Source organism: Phasianus colchicus, chromosome 5, assembly GCF_987193195.1.
Source record: "Phasianus colchicus chromosome 5, bPhaCol1.hap1.1, whole genome shotgun sequence".
In the NCBI taxonomy this organism is placed as follows: Eukaryota; Metazoa; Chordata; class Aves; order Galliformes; family Phasianidae; genus Phasianus; species Phasianus colchicus.
Window position 1 is genome coordinate 56,623,648 of NC_143440.1, and position 26,553 is coordinate 56,650,200.

General features: G+C 44.4%; 1 protein-coding gene across 1 annotated transcript in view; it reads left to right on the forward strand.

Annotated features, from left to right (window-relative positions):
- The first annotated feature begins 9,092 nt into the window (after nt 1-9,092).
- The window catches only part of SLC35F4 (solute carrier family 35 member F4), a 102,931-nt gene continuing 85,470 nt past the window's right edge, over nt 9,093-26,553 (forward strand). Inside the window, exon 1 of the mRNA XM_090141877.1 lies at nt 9,093-9,392. Coding sequence (XP_089998003.1) covers nt 9,290-9,392 — 103 coding nt within the window. The 5' untranslated portion in view covers nt 9,093-9,289. The remainder of the gene's footprint in view (nt 9,393-26,553) is intronic.

The following is a 26,553-nucleotide window of genomic DNA, read 5'->3' on the forward strand; positions in this document are numbered from 1 at the left end:
AACAACAGAGGTGTGTACACCAGGGTCCTAACTCTAACAATTGAATTACTCAAATGAAAAAAGCTGCAGGTTATGTGACCTTCAAGGAAGAAATATGAACTTGGAAATGGTCATGGAAGCAGGAAAAATTACCCACAGAACAGTTAGGGTAGCATGGGGTGTCTCTTTGGACAGAAATAAATCTCCAAATAGAGCTCAAGCAGAAGGCAGAGCCATAAAACACGCAGTGCCAAGTGCAGCAGCCTGGATGTAATTAGAAAACTGCAGAGATCTGTTTCTCCCAAGTTTTCTTGCATGCAGTGATGGATTTCCAATGGCAGAGCTGTGGTTGGCGTGAGGAAATAGAGCCCTGGGCCAGCTTCCCCTTTGGTATGAAAGAATGCCTGAAAAATTGCACCAGCAGAGGGAGTGGGACACCAGATTTCTTCCTTACCGATGCATCCAACCCAAGCAGTTTCCAGAGGGAAAGCAAACGTTAAAAGCCATATCTTACCCTCTGATTGTTTTGAGAAAGCATCAGTTGGTGTAAGTTTTCTCCCATGGGTGTGAAGCAGCTGCAAAGTATGAAATTCAAATTTGAAAATTTGCACTGTAGTGACTGCAGTGGGAAAAACCCAATGTTTCTAGGGTACTGGTCAGCACCTTCCAGGTGTCTTTTTTTTTTAATCACTTATGAGTGATTCTAGATTTGGGGCACATGAGAGAAATGCCATGGAATATTCTGGGATGTGGCTGCATTGTGGGACAGGAGCTGGGAAGGGGGGTGAGCCAAGATGGTCACACACCGGGCAGAGCATTGGGTTCCTCTGCAGGGTCTGTGGCTGTGATACAGCAGATCATATCCTGTATTTCTGCTTGTGGGGCACAAGAGAGGTCACAGGTCTGTAAATGCAGCAGATATGAGCTAAAAGAGGAGGGTGAAGCTTCTATTGGATCATGATAAAGGTGCAAAACCATGACAAACCCAACTGGAAGAAAAGCAGGGGGTTAGAATCTATGGTTTTCTTCTGGAGAAGGGTTGGGGGTGGCTGGTGATATGCCAGTGTGTGCTTATGCTGGGCAGAGAAGACCAATTGCTATCTGCTCAACTTAGCATGGCATGGTGAACAGATGGAAAAAAAAATAGAATGAAAATCAATTTGCCTTTACAGGCAGTTCACAACAACAACAAAACCCTAATTTTAAAAAGTGAAAAGGTTTAGCTTGCAACTGAACCCCTCAAAAAGAGATGTATCCAGCCTCCTGAGGCCAGCAGGGAAAGCAGAGAATATCTGAGGGGACTGTCCCAATCCTGGGACAGCTTGCTTTTTCCATGTAATTTATCTAAAACCCAAGCATATTTTCAAAGAAGATGTGCACACTTAGCTAATCTGAGTGCTCACCATTGGCCTCTGAGTAGTGCTGCTCTGTAGCCTCCCAGATGCAATTCAGATGATTCAATGCATGCAGTCAGCAAATCTGTCAAGTGCAGGGCAGTGCAACAGGCTGTTCTTCTGGCTCCTGAGTGTACACATGACTTGGGATGAAGTATCCTATAGAGGCATCAGGATGGCTCTTTATTAATACAATTAAATTGTACATGTACTGTTATGTAGCAGAGTCATTGAGGGCTTGATTCATGCAGAACTTCAGAGATATTTGGGATGTGCTAGGATACACAATGTGGTCTCTGGTTGCCAGCATAAGAACGTATCTATCCTTAGATCCTCTGTCAAACCTGCCAGCAATCTGCACTTTTCACAGACAACACGAGATTATGATGTTCAGGTCAATGGATTGAGTCCTGTTTTATATTAAGGGCTTCTGCCTTCTGGAATGAAAGTGCAACTGATGGCGGACTGATCATGAAGGGCCCTTGGGGAGAAGCTGCAAGCTCTTGTCTGACTGCTGGGACTGCAGAGCCTTGGGGACATGCACAGATGTGTCACCCAGCTGCTCACTGTAGAGCAGGACACAATCAACTTCTCTCTGTAAGCACTGTGCACAGATTTAGTCTAGGATATCCAGAGGAGATGAGGTTCTATTATTCTACAAGGTATTGATTGAAAGGACCTGGGAAACCCAAGGGACAGGGTTAATCTTACAGCTGGGACAAAGTCACGTTGCTTGTTTTAATCTCTGTGCCTTTGGGAGAGAGTCTGGATATACCAGAATGAAAGGCAGAGGATGAGATCTTCCTTTTTTGCTCGGGTGACCAGAGAAGGGAGCCTAAAGGAATGGACTTGATACAGTCAGGGAGAGGTGTGGGAAGGAAAGATCTGAGGACAGACTGACAGCTGCTGCTCAGGTAATGCCTTATGTATCATGTGGAGTTTTTAGGGCTTATTGAGCTGATTTGAAGACTCTGGAGTCTGTACAGTGATGCCACAAGAACAGCTCATTCCATTAGCTTCTTTGCTCTGTGTACGGAGAACAAATCTCTGCCACCAGGAGGTAGTAGAGATTTTTAGGTTTTTACAAGTACTGTTTCATGAACTCTTATCTCCTTCAAGCAGTATCTGGGAGACTTTATTGGTACAGATGTATTGAAAGAAGCAGGACTTCATCTGCAAAAGAGCTCTTTTGTGAGACTACCTGGTGTTGCAGATTTTTTTTTGTGTTACATGGACTGTTGCTCATTGTGGGTCCTGCTGTGTTTCCTGCTGGTGTCAAAAGCAATTGAAAAACTGGCACAAAAGATCACAGGAAAGAGGAGGTTTCTGATGCTGAGGTATGAAGTCAGTATTGTCCTGGCTGCCAGCCCTCAGGACTTTCTGTGTCAGTGCATCAGTGTGCTCAATTTCCAATGGCACCAGCCACCAATTCAAGGGATAGGGAGAGGTATCCAAATCTTACCAGATCTTCAATAAATCAGAGTGGGTCTTATCACAGCTGATTTCTGAGTCATACTGTAGAACTCAAATTCCTCCATGCCTCCTAAATGCTGCAGATTTTTCAGAGGTAGAATTGGAGAATAGTTGAAGTTGGAAAAGACCACCATGATCACCAAGTCCAACCACCAACCCATCACCACCATGCTCCCTGAACCATGTCCTTTATTGCCACATCTACCCTTTTCTTGAAAACTTCCAGGTATGGTGACTCCAAAACCTCTATGGGCAGCTGCATTTGATCTGATATCTGAAAGTCCAGCTGAATATTATCTACCCTGCTTCCCACTGCACCCAACAAAGTTCTTCTGTGGGTGTGAAGGTTAATAGCTCCATTATGAACAGTAGAAGAACCTGGCTGTGGCCACTGGTGAGAGACACTGATTGCTTTCAGACCTTGCAGCAGTAGGATTTGAAAATGTAGAGCAATGAGTATAAATCAATCCATGGGCTCCTGGTAAATGAGTTGTAATATTCTATGTTGAGTTGAGCTATCAAAGAAGGAAGGTAAGTCATGATCAGTGCTAGGACAAAATGCCAAGAAGGGGCTCTTTTTTTTTTTGTGTGTGTATTCTATGATGTAGAACACAGAACTTGTGCTATTTGTATGGGGTTTTATGTGTGTGTATGGGTATATCTATATGCATATATATTTATGTATACGTATGTTTGTCATTAAGAATGAACAGAGGTGACTTGGATGATTCTTAGGGAGTAAATACCAGTGCAATTTGGACAGCCCTCCCATGCTGGGGGGCACCCACCAGGAACACAGCTCTGCAGAAAGGAGCTGGGGGTCCTGGTGGATGCTTAATTGAATAGGAGCCAGCTGTGTCCTTTGCTGCTAAGAATATAGCATTAGGCAAAGCAGATTGAGGGAGGTAATCCTTCCCTTTTGCTCTGTGGTGGTAAGGTCACACCTGGAGCCTCACCCCAGTATGAGAGACCTGGGCACGCTGGAGAATCCAACATAGGGCCATAAGCAGCTCTGCTACAAGGAAAGCTTGTGGCTACTCAGCCTGGAGCAGGGGAGAGCTTAGCTGCGTCCATAAATACCTGAGGGGAGAAGTAGAGAAGATGGAGAGGTTCTTGTTAGTGGTGCCCAGTGCCAGGGCACGAGGCAATGGGCACAAATAGAGACTCAGGAGGTTCCCTCTGACCATCAGGAAGCACTTCTTTACTTTTACTGAACTGCACAGGCTGCCCAGGGGCTATGAAGTCTCCTCTTTGATGATCTCCAACAACCACTTGGATGTGGGCCTGAGCCCCTTACTCTTGATGTCCCTGCTGGAGCAGGGGTTGGGCCAGGTGGAACCATAGGTGCTGCCAACCTCAGTCATTCTGTGGTTCTGAGAGGCTCTTCCCTCTTTCTCCTCTCTTTGAAACAGACATCAATACGTCGGCAGTGTTACTGCTAAATAAATGCTTCCAAGAAATGATTGATAACATGGGTCAGAAGAGTAACTACCTCCCTTTGTTATTTGGAAACAAAAGCAATGAGTACCGTGGAAGCTCTTCTTGCTAGCTCTACTTATAATAATTGGCTAGAGCTGAAGACTTGCATTTTTATACATCTTGGGAGCAAATGCCAACTATCCCTCTGTCTCTTAGTGTCCCAAGTGGATCACAGAATGCACATTCATACAAATTGCTTTGGAGCACAGAGAAGGTTTCAAGCTGCACTGTTGTCTGTGCTCAACGGATGCATGCTTAAAAGATGTGCACAAGCTGCTTCTTCAGGAGTTAACAACAGGATAAGCATGCTCAGCCTCGTAGTGCATTTTCTGCCCTGTTGTGCACTAACATGTAAGCTGGTTGCCTTCCAGGAGAAGAAAGCACAGCTAAGTTTGGGACCAGGAAGGCATTCTTTTCTATTGTCAGTATTTTGATGTTTGCACAGATGCATTTCAGTTTTTGACCTTGTCTTTATTCAAAATTCCTGTTTCTTTCAGTTTTTTTATTTCCCACACACTTCCACTTCTCTTCCTCACTTTTTTACTTTCATTTGGTTATTGTTCCTGCAGCTTTCTCCTCCATCCCTAATACCATCTTCGTGTCTTATTTTCACAAAGGGTTGATTATTTCTTGTTCTGCTTCCCTTCAATGAAATTAACTTGCATTAAAAAAAAAAAAAAAACTGCCTTGCTCACGGCCACATCAAAACCTTTTAATATTTGGTGATGCTCTGAAATATTTTGGAACCAGCCCACAAATTTTGTTCCAAGCTGGAAGCTCCCCAGCTTTCAAACAGAGGGGAAGAGCTCTTAAAACCAAGCTGCCAGCTTGAAGCATATTTACACTAAATGGTTTCATATTGTCAGTGAGTCCTTTTTGACCTTGATGTCAGTACCAGAGGCTAGTCCATTCTTCATCCTTTGTGGGTGTGAGGCAGAGGGAGAAAGAGCTGGATGTGCTCCAGTGACAGTTAGAGGACCTGTAAACATTATAGACTTTGTTCCCTATCCACAGGTCCACTTTCTCCCCCTTTTTTTGCTGGTTTTACACAAGCACAGCTTCAAGACTTGTTGGAGAGAAGCACAGGGCCCATAACTTGCAAAGTAATTCTATTGTAATGACATAGAGAGAAGTTATATTTCCAGTGACTTTTTAAAGATACATGTTGAGTTGAAGTCCAAGCTGAATTGACAAATCCTTTTAGAAAACCCAATGGAATATTGAAATGAAAACGCTTAACTTGGAACAATTAACTTGCCATTACTTTTTCATTTGAAAGAGCCATTTTCCTTTAAACATTCCTCACTACGTTGGGAAACAGGAGATCTGGGCAGTAATCCCCTAAGCCTGTTGTTGATCTGCTTTAGACAGATCACTTCAGCTCTAAGCATATTTGCTGCCCCTCTTGCCTCTCATCTTTCCTTAAATCCATCAGGCTGCGTCCAGTGTGAGGACATACTAAGTTTGGTCATTGTTTGGTCTTTAGAGCATCTTTCAACATAAGCAAGGATCTGAAAAGTCGGCAGTGATGGTTCTCCTCTTGTGGAGGAAAAAATAAAACCTACACGGTCCCCAAAAAAAGGCAGATAAAGAGATGTGTGCTTCTTCAGACTGCTTGTGTGAGGATACTCTTTCTTTCAAGAGTCTTTACAGTTCCAGCACCATCCTGTGGGATTTGAAAGACAGCTGTGAAATATACCCAAAACCTTGTTCCTTTCTATTTGAAGCTGTCTGGGAAAGCTGTGAGCAGCAAAAAAGACACCAGAACTGTCTGTCTGCAGAATCAGCAAGATGGTCAGGAGACATCTATGTTGTTCTCTGACTTGAGAGGTTATTTTTGCAAACATATGGCCTGGAGTTAAACACTGCTTTTAATTATGGTTGAATTCTGTGTTCGTTAATGGTGTCTCTTTTTTTTTTTTCTTTAGAGAAATATTTATATTTGTACAGAAAAGGAAGATGTTCAAGCTGCACAGCAACAACTTTCACATTCAATTGCTGCTTTTAAAGTTCTTTTTCTGGATCAGCCCTCAGATTTTAGTCTCAAAGTGGTAAAAATACAAATCTCTCTGCAAAATCATTTCAGCGTATTTCTGCAGCTAGCAACTTTGATGGGCCTGTTAACGTGAAAAGATGAAACAAACAAGTCCCCATGCGCCCTTCATCATTTTAGTGTCTTTTTTCTTGGTAATAAACGGTAGTTCATACGTCTTACTCAGCTGGGCTTCTCTGCACTCCTTTAACCATAACTTGAAAAAAGCCTAATTGCAAAAAAAACCCCAATCTGCTTCATTTTTCTTAAAAGAAAAATTGTCAGCATAGTAGGAATTCAGATACAACACTGCAATTCGTTGTAAGCTTTTGAAAAGACAGAGGGTACCACCGAACATCCATTGCACAGAGTGATTTTGGGAAGGAACTCTTCATGAGTAATTTCAAGAATGGCTTTTCTTATATTATCATCTAGTGATGTTTAGGCATGCAGAGCGTGTCCTTGAAAGACTAAGGATAAAAGGAAGGGAGGAGATGAAAAATTAAGCCTGGACTAAGGGATTTGGAAAGAATTTGAAGCTTAGAGTAGTATCCAGGCATATTCATTTAACCTTCAAATGAACCAGTCATATTTTTTCCTTCTCAGCAAAGTAACACTTTTAAGTCCCGAAATATGACTTTGAGGCTGAGATCAATGCTGGTAATGTTCTCATAACACCAATTCCCACTGGAGGTGAAATAGGGAAGGAGGAGACTGGTGGTTTATTCAGAGATTCTACACAACACAGCAAGCAAGTGATTTTTGCATGAACTGTGCTTCCCTAAGTGGGACAGAGAATTCTGTGGAAGGGGTCAGAGGCTTACCAGCTCCTACTGACCCAGCATCTCCCAAAGCCAACAAATGGCTCTCAGCCATTTCTGTCCCACGGTCTGTGAAATGCAGGAGAGCTGCAAGCTACTTGGAACGATTTACAGATCAGAAGAAAAAGGAGAAGTGTGTTGTCAGTAGGTGTAAATTTGCCATGCGGGAGTCTGTGTTGGACAAATAAGCAAAAAAAAAAAAATCCATAAATTGAAAATCATTAAAAGTCATTAATCTTGATTCATGTAACTAGCCTGAAAGGGCGTGAAGAAACTGTGAAATGAGCAATGTCTTGAAGTCCTGAGTCCTGAGTGTTTGATTTTGCACTGATTTGTAACTGCCCTTAGTATTACATAGCAGTGCAGCAGGAGATGAGAAATCACCATCAAAAGACCTTAAGTGCATTTATTATATCTGCATTCGTACACATGAAAACACTGGTCTTTAAAGCGTTGTATGAACACTAACCAGCTAATGATTCCCCATGCAAAGTCACCGTGATGGCTATTTTTAATGCATTTATTTTTCACTTGTGCCCATGAAGGGCTGTTCTGTGCCATGAGCTTATTTAGCCAAGGAAGGAAGGGAGAAGAATTAATGTGGAGAGAGGAGGAAGCGGTGGATGTGAAATGGTTTGACCAGGTTCCCTGTACGGCAGTTAATGGAAATGGCTGGACAGAAAAGGAGCAGGTGAAGATGAAGTTTGAAAGCCATAAAACAATGGAAGGGATGGAAAATACTGAGTTGATTATGAGATATAAATATATCTTCAGGGCTGGGTACTAATGGGCTTCTCACTCTAGCAGAGAAAAGCTTAACAAGGAGCAGTAGCAGGTAAAGTCAAGTCACTGAAAGCCTGATTTTTACCAATGAGAGGATTAACGTTTGGAACGAGTCACAAAACCAAATGATGAACCTCTCATCTCTTTTTTTTCAAAGGCAGGAAAAGATTTGGAGGACACGGTTTAGATGGAATTTAGAGCAGGTTACAACCTCTTTGTGGGCAGTGGGTAGATCCCCACACTCTGAACCTTCCTGGAGCACTGCAGAATGCAGCTTCTGCTTCAATAGGATGAGAGGCGATGGCTTTCAACTGCACCAGGGGAGGTTTAGGTTGGATATTAGGAAACATTTCTTCTCTGAAAGGGTGGTGCTGCAGTGGCACAGCTGCCCAGGGAGGTGATGGGGTCACGTTCCTCGGAGGTGTTCATGCACTGTGCAGATGGGGCACTGAGGGACGTGGGCAGTGGGCAGTACCTGTGGTAGGTGGATGGTTGGTCTGGGTGATCTTACAGCGTCTTCCCAACCTTAATTCTATGACTCTGAGGCTCTGAGTGAACGAACACCAGCGGGCAGAACAAAATGCTGAGACAACCCGCAGACAGCATTCATCCCTCTGCAGCTGGAGACCCACAGTTTTGTGCTTTGCAGACACCATTTCAGGACAACTTTCTCAGTGATGTTAAGGCTGGAGCTACCAGCACACGGAGCAACCCCTCAGCCCTGCACACAGCAGTGGCTTTTGCACCCTAAGCTTTGCAGGTGGGCCCGTTCCAGGATGCAAGCTGTGACAGCTCTCCATCCCACATGAAGAATCACGCAGAGGAGGGGCACAAAAAATGGTCCCAGGGATGGAACACCTCCCTACGGGCTGAGTGAGCTGGGGCTGTGCAATTCCGGGTTCAGCGTCTTAAGGCTGTAAGAAAGAAGGGGGACAGGCTCTTTATCGGGGGCTGTCGTGATAGCACGAGAGGGAAACAGCACTGTGCTGATACCCCTCGTTGCGCCGGCTATCCGCTCACCATTTCACAGCCACAACGCGGCCCTCCCCGCTCCCTCCAGCGCAGCGCAGCGCCGGGGCTGGGCGGGCACGGGCGGGAGGGAAGCGGGGAGGGGGGGGGGGGGGGAAAGCGGCCGCGCTGGGCGCTGCGGAGCCCGTCCTGCACCAGGCGGCGGAGTCAGGCAGCCCCGGCACGAGCTGCGGCGGCCGTGCTTCCTCCTCCTTTTCCTCCTCCTCTTCATCCTCCTCTTCCTCCTTATCCTCCTTATCAGTGCCCGGCTCGGTTTCGCGTCCCGCCCGGCCGCCCCGCGCGCGCGGCTCCCGCCCTCTATGGATGGGAAAGCAGCACCCAACGGCGTGGCCACCATCGAGGACAGGATCTTACGGATCACGGGCTACTATGGATATTACCCGGGCTACTCCAGCCAGAAAAGTAAGCCTCTACCTCCGTGCTGGGCTTCTCTCCGCCAGGTGCCGAGCGGGAGATGCTTGGGGGGGGGGGCACAGCCATCCTGCAGCGGCGCTCGGGAGGGATGCGGGAGCATCCCTTTTTGGGGGCTTTTTTTTTTTTCTTTTTCTTTTCTTTTCTTTTTTTTTTCATTCCCTCCCAGCTCGGCGCTGCTCCGGGAAAGTTTGGGTGGCGGTGGGGGCCCTCGGAGCCTCAGCATCCCCCGATGGTTCGTTTTCCTCGCTAAAGTAATCAGATTTTTCCAGAAAGGTGGGGGGTGATTGGGAGATCCGGCTTCGCCTCGCTTTAACCGGGTGAGGATTTAGGGCTGTAGCGGATTTCTGTGGGGTTGGGGACGTCCCAGCGCTCCGTGCTGTTCCACGGTGAAAGTTCCTCTTAATGAAAGAAATGATTCATTTTTTTCTTTTTTAATACCGCGGGGGGAAAGCGATCCATTCCGTGGTCTAAGAGTTACTTTGCACTTTGCCGACGCTTAGGAAAGGGAAATGGAGGCAAAGGGGAGAAGGAAAAAAAAAAAAAAAAAGAGGAAAAGGCAAAAAAAGGAGAGAACAGAACCCCCCTCCAAGCAGCCGGTGAGGTGCGGGGAGCACGCTTGGCTCTGCGTGTGTGAACTCCCCTTGGAATCAACGGAGGTGAGCTGCTTCCAGAACAACGCAGTGCTCTCCAGCTGTAGTACAGAGGGAAGCAGCAGCACAGCCGAGCAGCTCCTGTCAGACGGGCACCTCTGAGGGCTTTTTGTAAGAGAGAAAAGAAAGCCGTGCATTGAAAATAGTAATAAAATTGCCTTGTGTGTGGTTAAAGCAGGTGGTGGAGGTGGTGGGTGTGAGGGCCCTTTGCTGAGGTCAGTTGTCTTGTAGTTGGGAAGGAGATGAGAGCCATCTGCAGGGATGGATGCATGGGAGTCTGAGCCAGGTGGGACCGTGTCCTGCATTCTGCAGCAGCCTGACAGATGGACCAGAGAAAGGTGAGGGCACCAGCTTTGTACTTAGTCACAAGTTTGCTTTGGTTGCAGAATGCAGTTTTTCAGCTTGCAGCAACACTCCCACTCTCTGTCAAAATGCAGACCCGAATTCAGTGTTGGCAGTGTGACCGTCTGTCTCTGCATGGGTGCATCAGAAGACTGACTGCCCAAGTATAGGAGCTTTCTCAGTCCAGGACCAGGTTCTGCAGATGCTACAAGCTGCATCCACTTGGAATTAAACAGAACCTGGAGAGGAAAGCTCACAAAACTGCTGACTCTAGAGATTTCATTGCAAATCTCCTGGCCTTTTGCACCTCTGTGGAAGTCTGGGTGCTGACAGGTGCTTTGCTGGAGGGGAAATATTAGTATCTCAGGTTTTGTTGTTTGAAGAAAACAAGTAGGATTTGTGATCACCAAGCTCAATGAGAAAACCTGCAAGTGTGAAGTGTCCTCAGGTGAATGAAAAGTATGTGTTCCTACTAAACCACAAGCACTTTTTCAGGAAGTCTCTTAAGTTCTGTAAACACCATCGTAATTCTTTGGAGTGCTTGCAGTTGGCAAATGGCTTAACTTTTCCTCATGGCTGTGATTTTTTGGGTTTATCAAGTGATTTAATGTTCTAAGGTTTTCGCAAAGGTGTTCTACATCTTTCATGAGGGACATCTTTCATGAGGGTCAGGCCTCTTCCAGGCTGTTGGCATTAAAACAGTGAGGGTAGCTTGTGCTCTGGTAGGTCCTGGCTTGGAGATTTTACTCCATTTCTGTGTCTAGGCTGAAACATAGCCTCCAGGAGTGGCTGCTTCCAAGTGCTTTTGACAGTTCTCTCTGCTAATTGTTTTGTGCTCTGTCAAAGTGTAAGTCCTCAAACGGGAAGTTTGTGCAACTAATTTGTAAGGTGCACGAGCTCTTGTTTTATTTCTCAGGGCATAATTATGTCAATGCTATTCAAACAGTTTTAGTGCAGCTGAACCATGACCATGCCTTTTGCTGGAGAGCTGCAGTGTGGTGTGCAGTGTGCATCAGCTTTCAGGTAGGTTGCATCTAAATCCACTCCCAGTGAATGAAGAACTGCTGTTCTGCCATGTATCCAGATGTGTAGCACATGGAGTTTTCTCCTTACACTGACACCTTGCTCCTGCCCAGGTCTGAAGTGTGCTTGGGAAGAGAACAGCTGAGGATGAGCTGTTGTGCCCAGGAGGGCTGTGCTCTGTCTGCTTTTCTTCTGCTTCTCTGATAACCGTCAGGTCTCATTTAGGACCTGGCCAGGCACCAGGTGGGGATGATATTTGGGTGCTGGTGTTCTGCTGCTGGCCACCAACTTCCATGAGGCTTTTCTTTGTCTACCACCTGCTGTGTCCAGCTAGAGACAGGGAGACTCTTCGTGAGGAGAAAAGAGGAAGGCTGGTGTGGGTAGCAGTTGTTCTGCTGACTCTTGGGATGTGGATCCTAGAACAGTGACCAAGATCCCCAGGCTCTATGAATTCTGCTAGTGAATTACATCTGTCCTCATCTAATTGGCATTCATTGTGTAGTTCATCAGGAGAGCATGCCTGGGGTTCTGTGTGAAGGCTAAGGACTGATCACAAATGCTCAGGAAATCTATCATCAAATGTCTGTAGTGCTGACTGGCTGTTTTTAAGGGAACTGGAGTATTTCTTATTTTGCTTCTTCTGTATTTTTGTGCACTAACCTACTTCAGAGTGTGCATATGATTCTGTTAATTACAAGTCAAGCACTTTTATCTTTTTATTTATCCTTAAAAAAGCTGTTAGAGAAGGAAAGCAGCTTCTTTGCTTCTGTGAGCCATCTGATTAAACAGAAACATGGGTTTTAATCTGGTTTTTGCACCCTTGTATATATAGCAAAAGAACATATCCTGCATAACAAGGCATTGGCAGTGGAGCTAAGACATGATGTTTTGTGCTTTTTTTCCCTTCTTATTCCCACCACTTCCACAGGTCAAAAGCATGGTTCTTGATCACAGTTACCCTCTATCTTTGGCTATATGGCTTGGTCCCTCAGTTCCTGCATTAATAATATATAGAGTATGTATATATGAGGTCTCTGTGTGTTTATGGAGTAACCCTGATGAAGTTCTGTAGCAGCTTGTCTCTCTTCCAGTGAATTTCCTCAGAGTTACTCCTTAATTTCCCAGGGCATAAATGTTGACTCTGTGCTGGCATAGAACAGAGGCACCAGTCTTTGTCCCCATTTCTTCTCCTTTGCCATAATTTCTCATTTTTCTTTTTACTGCTAATACAATCATATTTAGTGCCTCTGTTCTTAAGAGTATATGTTGGCTTTTTTTTCCCCCCTTTGATTTTTTCCAAATGCTACCTCATCTGACTTTCATCTCTGAATGTATTCTTAGTTTTATGACACAAAGTTCCTCTTCTTCCAACCTGAACTAACAGCCTTTCTGTGCCTACCTCTGAATTAAAACTGTTCCAGCTGAACTTTCTAATCTCTAATCTCCATCAGCTTCACCAAGTCCACCCCCAAGTCAGGTTGGTGCTGTTAACATTGCAGAGCTGGGTTTTTGGAGCACCATTTTCTCTGGCTCAGACAACCACAGCATAATGGTACTGAAACTGCAGCAGCTGCACTTGTTCTTCTGGTTCTTCACAGGATCCATCACCGTATCTTCTAAGCTGTGTTAGAATGATAGTTGGGGAGCTTGTCTCAAAGATTACTTCCACCCTTCTCTGCTCTTGTTTGGGTTTGGAGGTCTGCATCTCACCCCAACAGGCTCTGAATACCAGCCTACAGCGGGGACTTCTTCATTTTAATATTCCCCCATGTCTCTTCAAGCCCTTTTCTCTTCTTCAGCCATGCCTTGATACCCTGGACTTGTGCAAGCTGCTGTCAGTGACTGGCAGTGATGGGACACGCAGCATGGCCTTGGCTGAGCATCCCTACTGCGGCCACATCATCACCTGCATCTACTGCAGGGCTGGGGTGCTGTCACAGCTCTGTCCTTCCTTAGCAGGGCTTGGAGCTGGGAGAAATGCTGAACCTGCCCCTGCCAGTAGCACACTTGCTGTAGGGAATAAGCTTTTGGTTTTGTTACTCTGCTAAAGCAGCTCAAGCGAGGTTTTGTGGTTTCATTTGACAAGTTAAGCCTCAAGTCAGCAATGAACTTAAGCACCTGCTTAAGTCTGAACTTGTGTTAAGCCACTGGGCTTTGACAATGTGTTTAAAGTTAAGTCCATGCTTAATTGCTTTGCTTAATAAAACTGGGATTACAGGCACGGTGAGCCAGTATCAGAGGCTTGACAATTCTGCTTCCCTGCTCCCTGAACAGAGTAGAAGGCCGTAGAGGTGAAATCCAACTCCAAAACATCAGAGGGAATTTTTTCCTGGCTATCACAGCAGCTGTGCCAGCAGTTCTGCTGCAGTACGAATCACATGGCAGGCCGAGATCATCTCCGTGCTTGCTGAACACCATGCCCTCCTGGTGGCTCATCACTTCAGTAAAAGGAACAAAGTCTCAGCCTATTTACTGAAGGCACCCTCCTGTTTCTCCAGCAGCTCCCAGACCCCTCAATCTCTCCACACAGAGCACACACAGTAGGACAGACTGGAAAGCAGCAGTCGAGGAAAGGGGCTTTGAAGTTTTTGGTGGTTTCTTTGAGCTGGGGAATCTGGAAAGGAGGCAGTGGTGCCTGAATCAGCTTCTGTGTGCATTAAGGAGGTCTGAGGGCTATTTCAGCTTGCAGCAGCAGCCCCTGTGCCAGCTGATAGCTTTTGGGCTTCAGGGACTTGAGATGCATGCTTAGCTGGAAAAAGTTTATTTCAGAGCTTGGCTTGTTTGGGCCAGCCAAGATGGGAACGTGGCCACTGCTGCAAATACATCCTGGGAGGACGAACAGGGAGATGTAGGAGAGAAGAGTTATTTAAACTGAAACAGCATGTTGGCACATATACAAATGGGTATGAACGGTCCATGAATAAATTAAGGCTGAAAATTAGCAGAAGGCTGGAATTAATGGCCAAAAATTCTCTCCCAGTCTTATGTATCTAAACAAGAATTAGTTCCCAAGCTGTAAAGATGTCTCATAAATAAGTTTGCCAGGACTTAGGGAAAAAAATACTCCTATTTGGCAGGGGAATCTGAGATGGTGAGGTAGGGGAGAGAGAGGTTAATTTGCCAGAGATTGCACAGAGCAAGACATAATGTTGGATGGAGCAATCTCTTCCAGTGCTGGTGACCACACAGTAGGCCTTGAGCTGAACCTGGCCTGCCCCTAAGGTTGCTTGGGGGTGCTTTTCAGCTTTTTAGTATTCTTTTGGAGTGCACAGAAGATGCAGCCCTTATTTTGACTGGCCTAGCACTCCTTCCCTTAATTTACCTTACCTTAGATTGCCTTCCCTTTTTACCTAGACAAACAGTTGCAGCTCTGATCTTGGTTAAATGTGGTAATTACAAATACAATATTAGAAAGTGCTTATAGTTCTGAGCAAGCTTTTGTCTTTCTCAAGCTTACACTTTTTTTTTTTGATTAGGTATTTTAGAAAGTTTGCACTAATGTCTGCTACACATTTGGAAGCTGATGGACTTTTGCTCAACTACCTGCATAGTCATTCACCCATGAAAGTGAATTCGTGGCTTGCTGGTTGTTGAACAACGGGTGGCAGGAGTTTTTCCTCACAAACCCGCTGCTGGATGATTGCCATAATAAATATGGAAAATGTCTGGAAACAAATCTGTCCTTTTGTGGCAAATGTGCAAAGAGGATGGGGGGGAGGGGGGGGAAAGAGTTTAACTGGCCGCTTAAATTACTCACCAGAAACTGGACCAGCTCTACTAAGTAAGAAAGAAAATCTCTTTTTTCCTGCAGTAAGGTGCAGTGGGACTCCCTGTTGGCTGTGTTTTGGGCAGCCACAGGACAAAGATGTAACTCTGTGCCTAGCCCATACCCAGGGTACAGCAGTAGCAGAGCTGTAAGTGAGAGCATCCCCAGCCTTTTTGAGTGACAAAAGTGAATTTATTCGAAGGCATGCAGCTTGCTTCAAGTCACAGGCTCTCGGTGTATCTGCCATACAGAGGAGACCTTTCAGTTATTACTTTAGGAACACTGATTCTTCCCAGACTTCACCTGCAAATATTGTTGCTAAAATAGACTTGCCCTTTCCTACTTTCAGCATCTGGATCAGGTGCAGCAGAGTGAGGTAGTGAGAAATGTCTCAGCTGTCCCTTTGTAAAGGCAATGGGGAGCTGCTTTGCTCCTTTCTGATTCACTTAGAAGCTTAGGAAGGGGAGCAAGGGTCAGCCCTAGGGTGGGAGATGTTTCCTAGTGCTTCTTGTGATCTCAGAACAATTCCTTGTCTTGGAGGTGTCCCATCTGTTTTGGCTGATACAAGCTCCCATGCTTGTTTAAGTCTCCTTTCATTTCCAGTTTTACTCTTTGGAGAGGGGAGGCAAGCACTGTTGTTGCATCTCATGGGTAAATATAATCATATTTACACTAAACCCACTCACTGCTAGGCCAGTCATAAGCCTGGAAACACTCTCTCCATCCACAATGGGAAGGAAATTGTAGTGTGAGGCCAACCTCACAGCTCTTTGTGCTGGCATTATGACTACCTTTGCAACTGGGAAGTGAGTGTTTATGGGACTGACACAGCACTGCTTGAGCAGTTACCTGTTCAAGCAAGATACAGAGACCAGGTATTCTGAGGGATGTTTTTGGTGAGGACTAATGCACACCTTTATTATTATTAATGGATTACTTGGAGATGCTGTGCACCTCACTGAAAAACAGTTTCCTGCTGGGGAACTGATTTTTCATGTAGTTCAGAGGGTTGTAAGTATGCAGATCCATTACTGCTAATGGGCATCATATACTTGGGTGTCTGAGGACAATAATGAAATCCTGTGCTGTGTAAGATAAGCAAGAAACAGGGCTAGAATACCTGTTCTCTGTCAGTGTGTTTGGACACAGAAAAGTGATTGCATTAGTTCAACACAGTGTGATTTGTGTTCAGCATCTTGAAGTAAAAGGGCATCTTCTAGTGCAGTTGTTGTGTCCCTTTTCCTTCATATATCTAAAACCTGAGACTTACTCATTTCTTACACAAAACCTACCACGTGGAATCTGAAGCACTGCAGCTGTGTGGGTGCAGATTGGGGTTTTTCTTTGCAGTGCCAGAAATAACTTGCTGCATGGTGTGTTACAGGGGCTAAAATTTGTAGCAGCTCATGTGGAAGTGGGATGCATCCCAGTGCTCCCCCAGAGGGAATTCTCCATGCAAACAGCATGGATGGTAGGAAGATGAACCCTGTGTGGTTTCCATAGCATGGCTTGCACTTCTAATTGAGGAGGATTGGTTTTGCTTATGGGAAGACACTTACTCAGTTCTCTGTACCAGGTGAGGCTGGGAACATAAAGAGTAGATGGAAAATGATTGAACTTCGTGTTTACTGGGAAGATGGGAAGGAAGAACCAGTTTCCTGGTTCTGTATCATTTCTTACTTCTTTCCAGAGCAGGATGTGCTGGAGAGAAAGAAAAAAGTGAAGACTTAAGAAGAAAACCTTCAATGTTTTAAGAATACTTCCAAAGAGACAGTTTGGATGGATGAAGTGTCTGGACTGTCATAAAGAAGTGCTGTTTTTCATACGTGTTGAAAAAGCTTTGGAAGAAGAAACAAAAGCTGTTTTTTAGCTCAAGAATGCAGTCGAGCTCTTGTTGGAGTGCAGCTATGTGTCCTGTGGAGGTGACCTGTCCAGTGCCAGGCCTGCCTTCTGCATCTCCTCTTGTGGGGACTCTTGGATAACGGGCATGGGTTGGTCTGGAGTTGGGTTTTCCAGTGCAGCCTGTTTGTTTCCACACATTCAGCGTTGGAAAGGAGGTTAATTTGATGAAATCAGGACAACTTTATTTGTAGGTAGAGTCTGTGCAGCTCCTTTGTGCACATCTGCTTTGAAGCCAGTTCAGAGCAACTGAATCCTTGTGAAGACAGGCATCCTCAGCTGTGGGCTCGGAGAATTCAGCTGGAAGAACGGGAAGGCTCTAGAGAGCGTGCTTAAACTTGGTGATTCACACTGTGCACGTATGCAGCACTGCCTGTTTGAGGGCCAACGTTTGTAAGGCAGGCATTGTGGATGCCCCATCCATCCCTGGAGGTGTTCAAGGCCAGGTTGGATGGCTGGGCAGCCTGGGCTGGTATTAAATATGGAGGTTGGTGGCCCTGCATGCAGCAGGGGGTCAGAGCTTTATGATCCTTGAGGTCCCTTCCAATCCAAGCCATTCTATGATTCTGTGAGTCTATGAAATGCTTCTGTGGTGAGTGTGTGCTTGCATTTTAGCTGCAATGCTCTCACATTTTGTAGATATAACTTTTAGAGCCTGTTCTTTGAAAATGTGCCCCTTGATTATTATTGTTGTAAAATATTTATAGAGTGAAGTGAAGTTTCATAGCACTTTGAGGAGGTAAGACGTTCGTTGGAGCTTACTGGTTTAAGGTGGTAAAGTAAACAAAATGGGAAGCACAGCTCTCAGATTTATCTTGTGTAAAGGAACGCAGGGTAGAATAAATCCATCACTACCTCTTGGCACAGTGCTAACAGCTGTTGGTTGTGGACTCCTATCTGAGCAGGGGTCTCAGGTTTGCCATGCTAATAGCAGGAAGGGACAGACCTCAGTTTTCTGGGTTCTTATTTACTGTAATGCAAAAACTGCCCCTAGATAGGGGCTGTTCACAACTGAGGATGCTCTTGGTTTAGCTCTAGAAAAACATTAAGCCTTTTTTTCCTGCATTTTTACCTTATTCCTTTCTGTACTTTTTCTGTCTGTCTCTCTGTTATTGTTTTTTTTTTTTCTTTTTGGTATTTTCTAAAGGGTGCAGCAGCTCTGGAGAACAGCATCAACGTTCTGATATTTCCTCTGCTTTTTTTTTTTTTTTTTTTTTTTACCCCTGGGATAAAAGTGATCCTACTGCTGTATTACTTGGCAAGATAACAGTACAGCAGGAAAATCATGTGGCTGTTTAATGACTGCCCTTCACATCCTCCCTGTGAGTGGTAGACGGTGTGTGGCTGAGTGAAACAAGCCATTTTGTTTGGTTTCTGTGCCCAAATATTTCTGTTTCCCTCTGTGGGAGGTGGTTTAAAGCTGGCAGTGGGCTGTTTGAATTGCCATATATCCTTTATATGAAGAATGAGGAAAAGATTCATATGTCTTCATTTGAGGGTTATGGTCATTATCCCCTGCACCATTCAGGTATTCAGGGACAAGCCTCTGGAAGCCAGAAGGACAAATGCAGTACAGTTTCAACACAGTACCTAGATACTCAGTCTTATGCAGCATTTACTCTTTGTATTTTACTGGCTTAAGCTACTCCACTTGGTCCTGACATTCCCTTTTCATCCTGTCAGCCTCCCTTCTCTCCCTGTGTCTGAGCATCAAATTGGGCTGGTCGAAGAGAAGATCTAAATGAAATATATTTGGTGCCTTTGATGTGCACAGTCTTTTTTTTTTTTTTTAATAGGCTGTGAACAGAAATTGTCTGTGTATTCCCAAACTGAAGAATACATGATTACTGTTCCCAGCCTTCCTCTGAGAGCAGGCTTTGACATCATTCGTACTCTATAATTTATGGTATTTTTGTAGGAGGCTGTTAAGGTCTGGAAGAGAGTGAAAAGGGTTGATTTTAAAAAAAGGAAAGAGTATCCCTATGTCTTGTGGTAGTTCTGTGAGAGAGCACGTTCCTGCTTTTGGAGCTGCTGCTGGGTCTCTTCTTATTGTGGGAGCATTTTTTAAAGATGATGCTGTTTTGCCTAATGTAAGCACTTGCTCCTTGTCAAACACATCCACTTGTGCCCTGTTAGGGCTTTGCACCTCATTCCAGGGTGTTTTAAAAGCAGATTACAGAACGTCTTGTAACTCTTCAGCTGTGGATTTTTTTTTAACCTGGTTTCTTAAGGAAACAAGGATTACGTGAACATGATGTCCTTGTCCCTATCCCCTCTCTCTGTAACTTTTGAGTCTATTGATGGAATTTGAGTAACCTTAATAGGAGAGCATGAAAGACAAAGTAGTGTGATGGACCACGTGAAAATGGACCGGCTGGAATAAGGTAGACCTCCTGCTTCTCCCGCAATAGGAAATCTGTAAGTGTAGCTCACTGTTGAAGAAGTGTACTTAGTAACACTTCTGGGGTCTTAGGAACAGCATCTAGTTCACATCCAGCTTCAGACAGTGGTCAACAGGAGATGTGCAGAGCAGCGTAGAATCGTGGAATGACTGGATTGTTTGAGTTGGAAGGGAACCTTAAAGGCCAACAGGTCCAACCCCCTGCAATGAGCAGGGACACCCACAGCTCCATCAGGTGCTCAGAGCCCATCCAGCCCGACCTCAGGTGTCTGCAGAGGCACTCGCCGCTTTTCTGGACAACCTGTGCCAGTGCCTCACCACTCTTATTGCAAATGACTTCCTCCTTATATCCAATCCAAATCTCCCCTTTTTTAGTTGGAAACCATTTCCTTTGCCCTGTCGCAGCAGCCCCTACTAAAGTACCTGTCCCCTTCTTTCTCATAGATAGCCAAAGGCTGCTCTCAGCTCTCCCCAAGGCCATCTCTTCTCCAGGCTGCACAGCCCCAGCTCTCAACCTGTCCTGGTGGGGAGGTGTTCCATCCCTGGGATCATTTTTGTGACCTTCCTCTGGTTGTGCTCTAACGGGTCCACATCTCTCCTCTACTGAGGACTCCATATGATTTAGATTCCTGGTGTATCTTTTCCTGGTATTTTCTGCTGCTGCTGGTATTTCAACTGATGAATGAGGGTAACACCCATGAAATCTTGGAGCCTTACCCTTTCCCCAAATATTTATGGAGACAGAGGGAGAGAAGGAGAACAAAGTGTTGGCCTGTTAAAGGTAAACAAGCACACTCTGAAGCGAACACGTTCTTTGCTCCATAATTCATTCCAGCACATGTGTAGGATACTGATGAGTGACATACAGTCTTTGCACTGTTTGCCTGCTTTACCTGAATGCCCTGGGATGCCAGGAGTCACAGGTTAATATACCTCCCTTTGTTTGGGATCTTTGAGATGATGCAGTAAAAACAATACAACATTTCTACAGGACAGTCTCAGGTTTTCATCTGAAATTTCAATGAATAAAATATTAATTTCCAGAGCCACACTATTGGTAACAGCCTGTAGAGCCTCCCAGACGATGGCTGTGAACCCTTTTCTGTTTAAAAAAAAAATGGAGAGAACATAGTTGTTTTATTAAGGCTACAGAAAATGTTATAAAATATTCATAATGATCATCTCGTCTTATTTGAAATAATAAATCCAGGGTTAATTTTGTACTTGCAGAAAACCGGTGGCTGACTATTGGGCCTCTATGTCTTTGCTGATGTAATGTAGAGATAATGCATAATATTTTATCTACTTTGCAAGGATGTTATTAGGCTCACAAATATGTCACGCTGCCTGGAGAATGAAAAGTAGGCTTTCCCCTCTTTCTTAGGTTAGGGAAATAGAGGGCTCTGCATTCGTTTTCAGCTATTTTGGCTCTTTAAGAGCCCAGGCACTGCTGTGCAAAAGGAATCATAGAAAACAAGAAAGCATTACGTTTGTTATTACAGCAAGCTTAATACTCCTTGTAACGCTTATATTGAGAAAATAAGTTAAAAAACAACAGCAACCAAAAAAACATGGGAGACTTGCCACCACTTCTGTTTATTTAAAAGCCAAATTCCTAGAAATTATTTTTGTTACCCACACCATGCATCCAACTGCCAGCTACAGCGTTTCTGACCTGTGCTGAAAATTAGAATTTGACATTGTGTTGACCGCAGTGAACAAGGAAAAATGCCTCAGGGTTTTCTAAATAGGATTTAAAGCAGATTTCCCTTGGTTGTGTTTTATTACTGTGCTCTGTGCTTTTTTTTTTTTTTTCCTAAAGAAATGAGTGCTGTTTTTTAATATTGCCGTGTAGCGACAACATGAAGCCTTTTTAGTTGCTGCTGCACAAAGTATTGCAAAGTCTGACATCCCTTTGAAGAACTGCTCGTAGCCACTGCTGCTATTTTTATTTTTCAGTTGTTCTCTGCTAGAATATTTTTTTTGTCCTCACATGCCCTGAGTTTTTGAAACACTTTCAGGTCAGTTTACAACAAATCAATGGAGATCTTTCTCCTGGTTTTTCCTCACTCTTATTAACTTTTACTGGACTCCTGCCTTCAGAAATCTAGTTGAAGAATGCTTTTTTTTTTTCCCCCTTGAACTTGCAACATGGTCTTCAGAGAAATATCTGCCAGCAGCACTGACCTATAAAATCTATTAGCTTTCCCCACTGGTGTGAAGCTCATTTATGTAACACCGTTGGATTGGATGACTGCTCTGCTTTGGAGGTAAAAATATGGAGGTCTTGTTTCATAAGCCTAAGTGCAAAGGAGTGGCTGATAATGAGATAATGTTTGCACATCTATGCAGGTGGCTTATGAAGTTATCTCCTGCTTTTATAATACAGGTTTGGAGATATTCCTTGCAGGCAGAGACCATGTGAGCAGGTTTACAATCAGGTGCTGCCAGCTGGATTCCCTGGGCTGGCTCTTTGAGCTTCTGCAGCACAAAGGAAAAACTGGGCAGGGAGTCCTGATGACACAGCCCCGAGAAAAGGAGATTGTAAAAGTTGTTGCTGATGTTAACTTGGTTGTATTTAGTTATCCTTAGTTATTCTGGGGCCACCAGTACCAGAAAGACAGGGAGCTGTTGGAGAGGGTCCAGAGGAGGGCCATGAAGATGATCAGGGGACTGGAGCACCTCCACTACGAAGACAGGCTGAGGGAGCTGGGCTTGTTCAACCTGGAGAAAAGAAGGCTGCGGGGTGACCTCATTGCAGCATTTCAATACCTAAAGGGAGCCTAGAAACAGGAGGGGAATCAACTCTTTGAAAGGGTTGATAACAGCAGGACGAGGGGAAAAGGTTTTAAGTTGAGGGAGGGAAGATTTAAGTTGCTTATCAGGGGGAAGTTGTTTGCTGTGAGAGTGGTGAGGTGCTGGAACAACTGCCTACAGAGGCTGTGGATGCCCCGTGCATCCCTGGAGGTGTTCAAGGCCAGGTTGGATGGGGCCCTGGGCAGCCTGATCTAGTATTAAATAGGGAGGTTGGTGGCCCTGCATGTGGCAGGGGGGTTGGAGGTTGATGATCCTTGAGGTCCCTTCCAACCCGAGCCATTCTATGATTCCGTGATTCCCCTTCTGTGCTGCTTAAACCCTCCCAGTGTAATAAGGACAAGCGAGGGCTGCTGTGTGTAGCTGTGCTGAGCCCTAGCGGTGCAACTTCTCTGCGCTGCTTCCATTCTTTACAGTGGGCTGGATTAGAGCTGCCTGTAACGGCTCTATCAAGTGGTGATCCAGTGCTGATGGATGCTGGAAAGTAAGTGTTGCAGCTGGTCAGCAAATTAGAGCTGACTTTCTCTGCTTTGTCAGAGGGTGCCGGGAAAAATAAATAACCTGAGAGCAGCAATAGTCTGGGGCACTTCTGAATTATGTTGTCTTCTTTCAATTTCTGGCACCAACATCATAAATGGATACCGGAGCAGAGTTTGTGGTGGCAGTTTTAGGGATGGTGATGGATGCGCAGGTGCAGCACGAGCAATTAATGAGTTTCCATTGTTGGCAGAGTTCTAGACTGACTTGACTTTAACTTCTTGCCTGGATGTTTGGTCTTTGGGTAGAGGTGAATTTGCTCTGTTCATGCTCTAAGCTTTGTGGATGTAAGACAAGTGTAGTTAAAAAGCACAGCGCTTTGGCAGTTCTGTGCAGAGTTAAGTCCTAGTAAGTCCTGTGGGTTTCACAGTTTTGAATTATGCTGTATGCTGTGAATGAGGCTGCAGCTTGCTGATATCTACCAGCAAAAGGCTGTGGGCAATCATGGAATGGCTCAGGTTGGGAGGGACATTAAAAATCACGGGTTAACTGTAATTGTACATAGGTCACTCTGAAAATAATGCTTCCCATTTATTTTTATGGAAACTACAACAGCTACAGAGAGCACAATAACACCTATTTGATAGAACAAATCCTCAGCTACAAAACACTGTTTTTGAGCACAGTTTTTCACCATTTGCTCTGCATTTTTGCCAGCAATGAGCAAGAGCCTGCACACCATCCTGGCACAAATCTGCACCAGCACTGATGCCACTACTGAAATGCACCACCCACTGCTTCATGGTGCTCACATCCACTGTTTGGTCTCCATAAACGTTCAGTTAGTGTTGATGAATGTCAAGGGCTCAGGCATACAAAGAAGTGATTGGAAGCGCATCAGCAGGTGATTTGATGGATTTAAAGACATTATTAGGTGATGTTCTGATTTTGCTTGTTAAGGATGTAATTAGTAACTTGTTCAAACTGTTTTTCATAAATGTGTCCTTCATGTGAAGTGTGGCTCAGTATCAGATGCTCCATGTCCTCTGGGTGATCTTCTAGCAGTGGAGATGCAAAGGCATCTCTACGTTCTCCATTGGAGCATAAAAGTACAAGAAGCAAGGGAAATAGAACATTCTTGAGTGGGTCAAACAAAAAGGAGAACCAGCCCATAAACCTGAACCAGCCCTTGCCTGGGATGGATGTGTGTGATAAGCAGAGAGTAAAGTTTTGAATTTCCCCCTCATCTTGTTTTGGGGATTTTGGCCCCAGTGCTGTTGGATGAGTGGAGTTAAAGCACAACAGCATTTACAATCTATGCTACATAGGGTTAGAAAGTGGCTCCTGTTACATCCAACTGCTTTTCAGTGCTTGATGAAAGTGAGCAAGGAGCTGCTCAGAGCTGGATTAATTGGAGATGCAGTCTTTGGTGCAAATCTGGATGAAGACTTAACTTTGCTTATCTAGAAAGAAGACTTAACTTTGCTATCTTTCTGCCACAGGACCTCTTCTTACAGTGATGCATGCCCTGAGTTCATTGTGGGGAAAATATTTGCAGTTTCTTTTGACTTTGCAAGCCATCATCCTTACCTTTCTGTAGACAGATCTGAAAGCTGTGAATGCTTTCTGTCCCATCCCCTGAGTTGCAGTGGATTTCTGAGGAGGGCTGGTTGACCTGTCCCAGACACATTAATAAAGCTCCACATCATGAACTATTAGAAGGAGCTAACAGAATGTGTTATGCCTGCTCTTTCTCTGACCTTCCATAATTGCCTCTGATTATTCCATTACAGCAGAACATTTTAAAGTAATTGTGGAGATTGTATGTAAGAGTAGAACCATAAAGATAGTCTTAAAACTTGACAAAATCACAGACAGGAATCCAAATTATGACTTAGTCTGCTGTGGTCTTCTTTTTCAAGTGTGTTGCTACCCAGATTGAAGAAGGTTTTGCCCTCCAATGAAGTTACATGATGAAGAGTGGCAGAACTTGATGTGGTCCTTGACACTGTTATCATTGCTCCAGCTTCCAGGGTCAGGAGAAGTTTTATCTGAATAAAATGTCAGAGATTTGTCAGTTTTTAAAAATTTCATTTGTGAAATGCCTGGGTTGAGCAGTGAGTTTCTCAGAGTATTACAGAACTGGAATAGCTATGGAGAGATAGTTGGCTCACTCATGTCGTTGTTCACAGATGCTTATCTGATCCTTTTTGAAAACATCAGTGGTGGAGATGGACTGTCCTTCAAGATCGCCTGTTGTAGTGCTTTGTTTTCATGTTATTTCCATGAGGAAATGGCTAAATGTTGTTTGGTTGTTGGTTTTTTTCTTTGCATGGTTCTATGGTTTGCATACTTGTCCTAGTTACTTTTTACATGGAGAACACTGATCTCTTCCTCTGCAGCAATATGCAACGGCTCTAACTACCTTTGTTTTGTTTTCTTTATCTGTACTGCACAAACCCAATTCACAGAATCATAGAATCATGGAATGGCCTGGCTTGAAAAGGACCTCAAAGATCATCTGTCAACTCATTCTATGTGGAGCCATGCGTTGTAGAAATCTGCCTAACTTTTCTTTCTTCTGGACTCTCTATAGCGAGCATGTACTTCTTAAAATCAGGTTCTTCAAATTAAACACTAGGCTCAGGCCTTCAGTTGAAGTCTCACCAGCGCAGCCTTGCAGAGAAGAACTGCTTCATTTCTGTAATGCTATGGATTATCCATCTTACTTCTATGTCTAAAGTTTTGGCAGCAGTGGGTAAGGCAGCATCACCTTGGGGATTCCTCTCAACTCCTGGTCCTCCTCTAGAAAATTGTGGCTGTTCCCTGATCTGATTCTCTGGCCCTCTGCTCACTTTCATTAAGAATTTCTTTTTTTCTGGGTGATTTCTCAGGGTTATTAACATCACTCTGTTTTCTTTCCAACATACTTCTAGCTTCCCTCTTTCATATAATTTAGACATTGTGATCAATCTCTCTGTCATGGAAACAACAGATGTGAAAGGACCCTCACTTACTGCCTTTCTGTTTAACAGTGAGGCACTGATAGCAATTGCAGGTCTGGATGGTGAACACTTTTTCACCCACTGTAATTCTCCTGTCCTTCTCTGTTCACAAACCCATTACTCTTCCACAGAAAGAAACGTTAGTGTGATGTCTTTTATGTGATGTCTTTGATGAACCTTTGATGATCATTCTCCTCATTGTCTTTCGTGTAGCTCCTTTGACTATTTGGTCTTTTATTTCCATGAGATCTGTGGACAGCCCGCCTGTTATTTCCAGCTGATCATATGTATTTTTCAACTTAAGTTTGGTTTCCTGCTCTTTTAGAATTTCTTGTACCTTCCTAGAATTGTCAGAAATTCTGGTAGCAGCGTTAGCTGCCTACAGAACTGACAGGGAACTGGCATCAGTGCTTTTTTCCTGTGTGTATCATCAGGCCAAATTGTTGTTGATATGAAATTTATCCCTCTAGATACAGAAGTTCCAAACAAACCTTTATTCAGTGCCATCTTGTTATACTTCAGAATATATTGCTCTGCAGAGCAGTGACTGCTGAGACACTTATAAAAGATTGCATTTCTTTACTAAGAACTTGAAATTTATGTTAAGATAAAGTTCTAATTTTTACCTATATTAGAGATTAACAAGGGCAGAACTTGAGCAGATAATGAGGAAAAAAGTGTTGGCAAACTTGGCAATGACTTTGAAATGATCCTTGTAACTTGTTTTGTGGTACTTCTCTCCAGTGTTTTGCCAGCATTTTGCAAGTGAAGT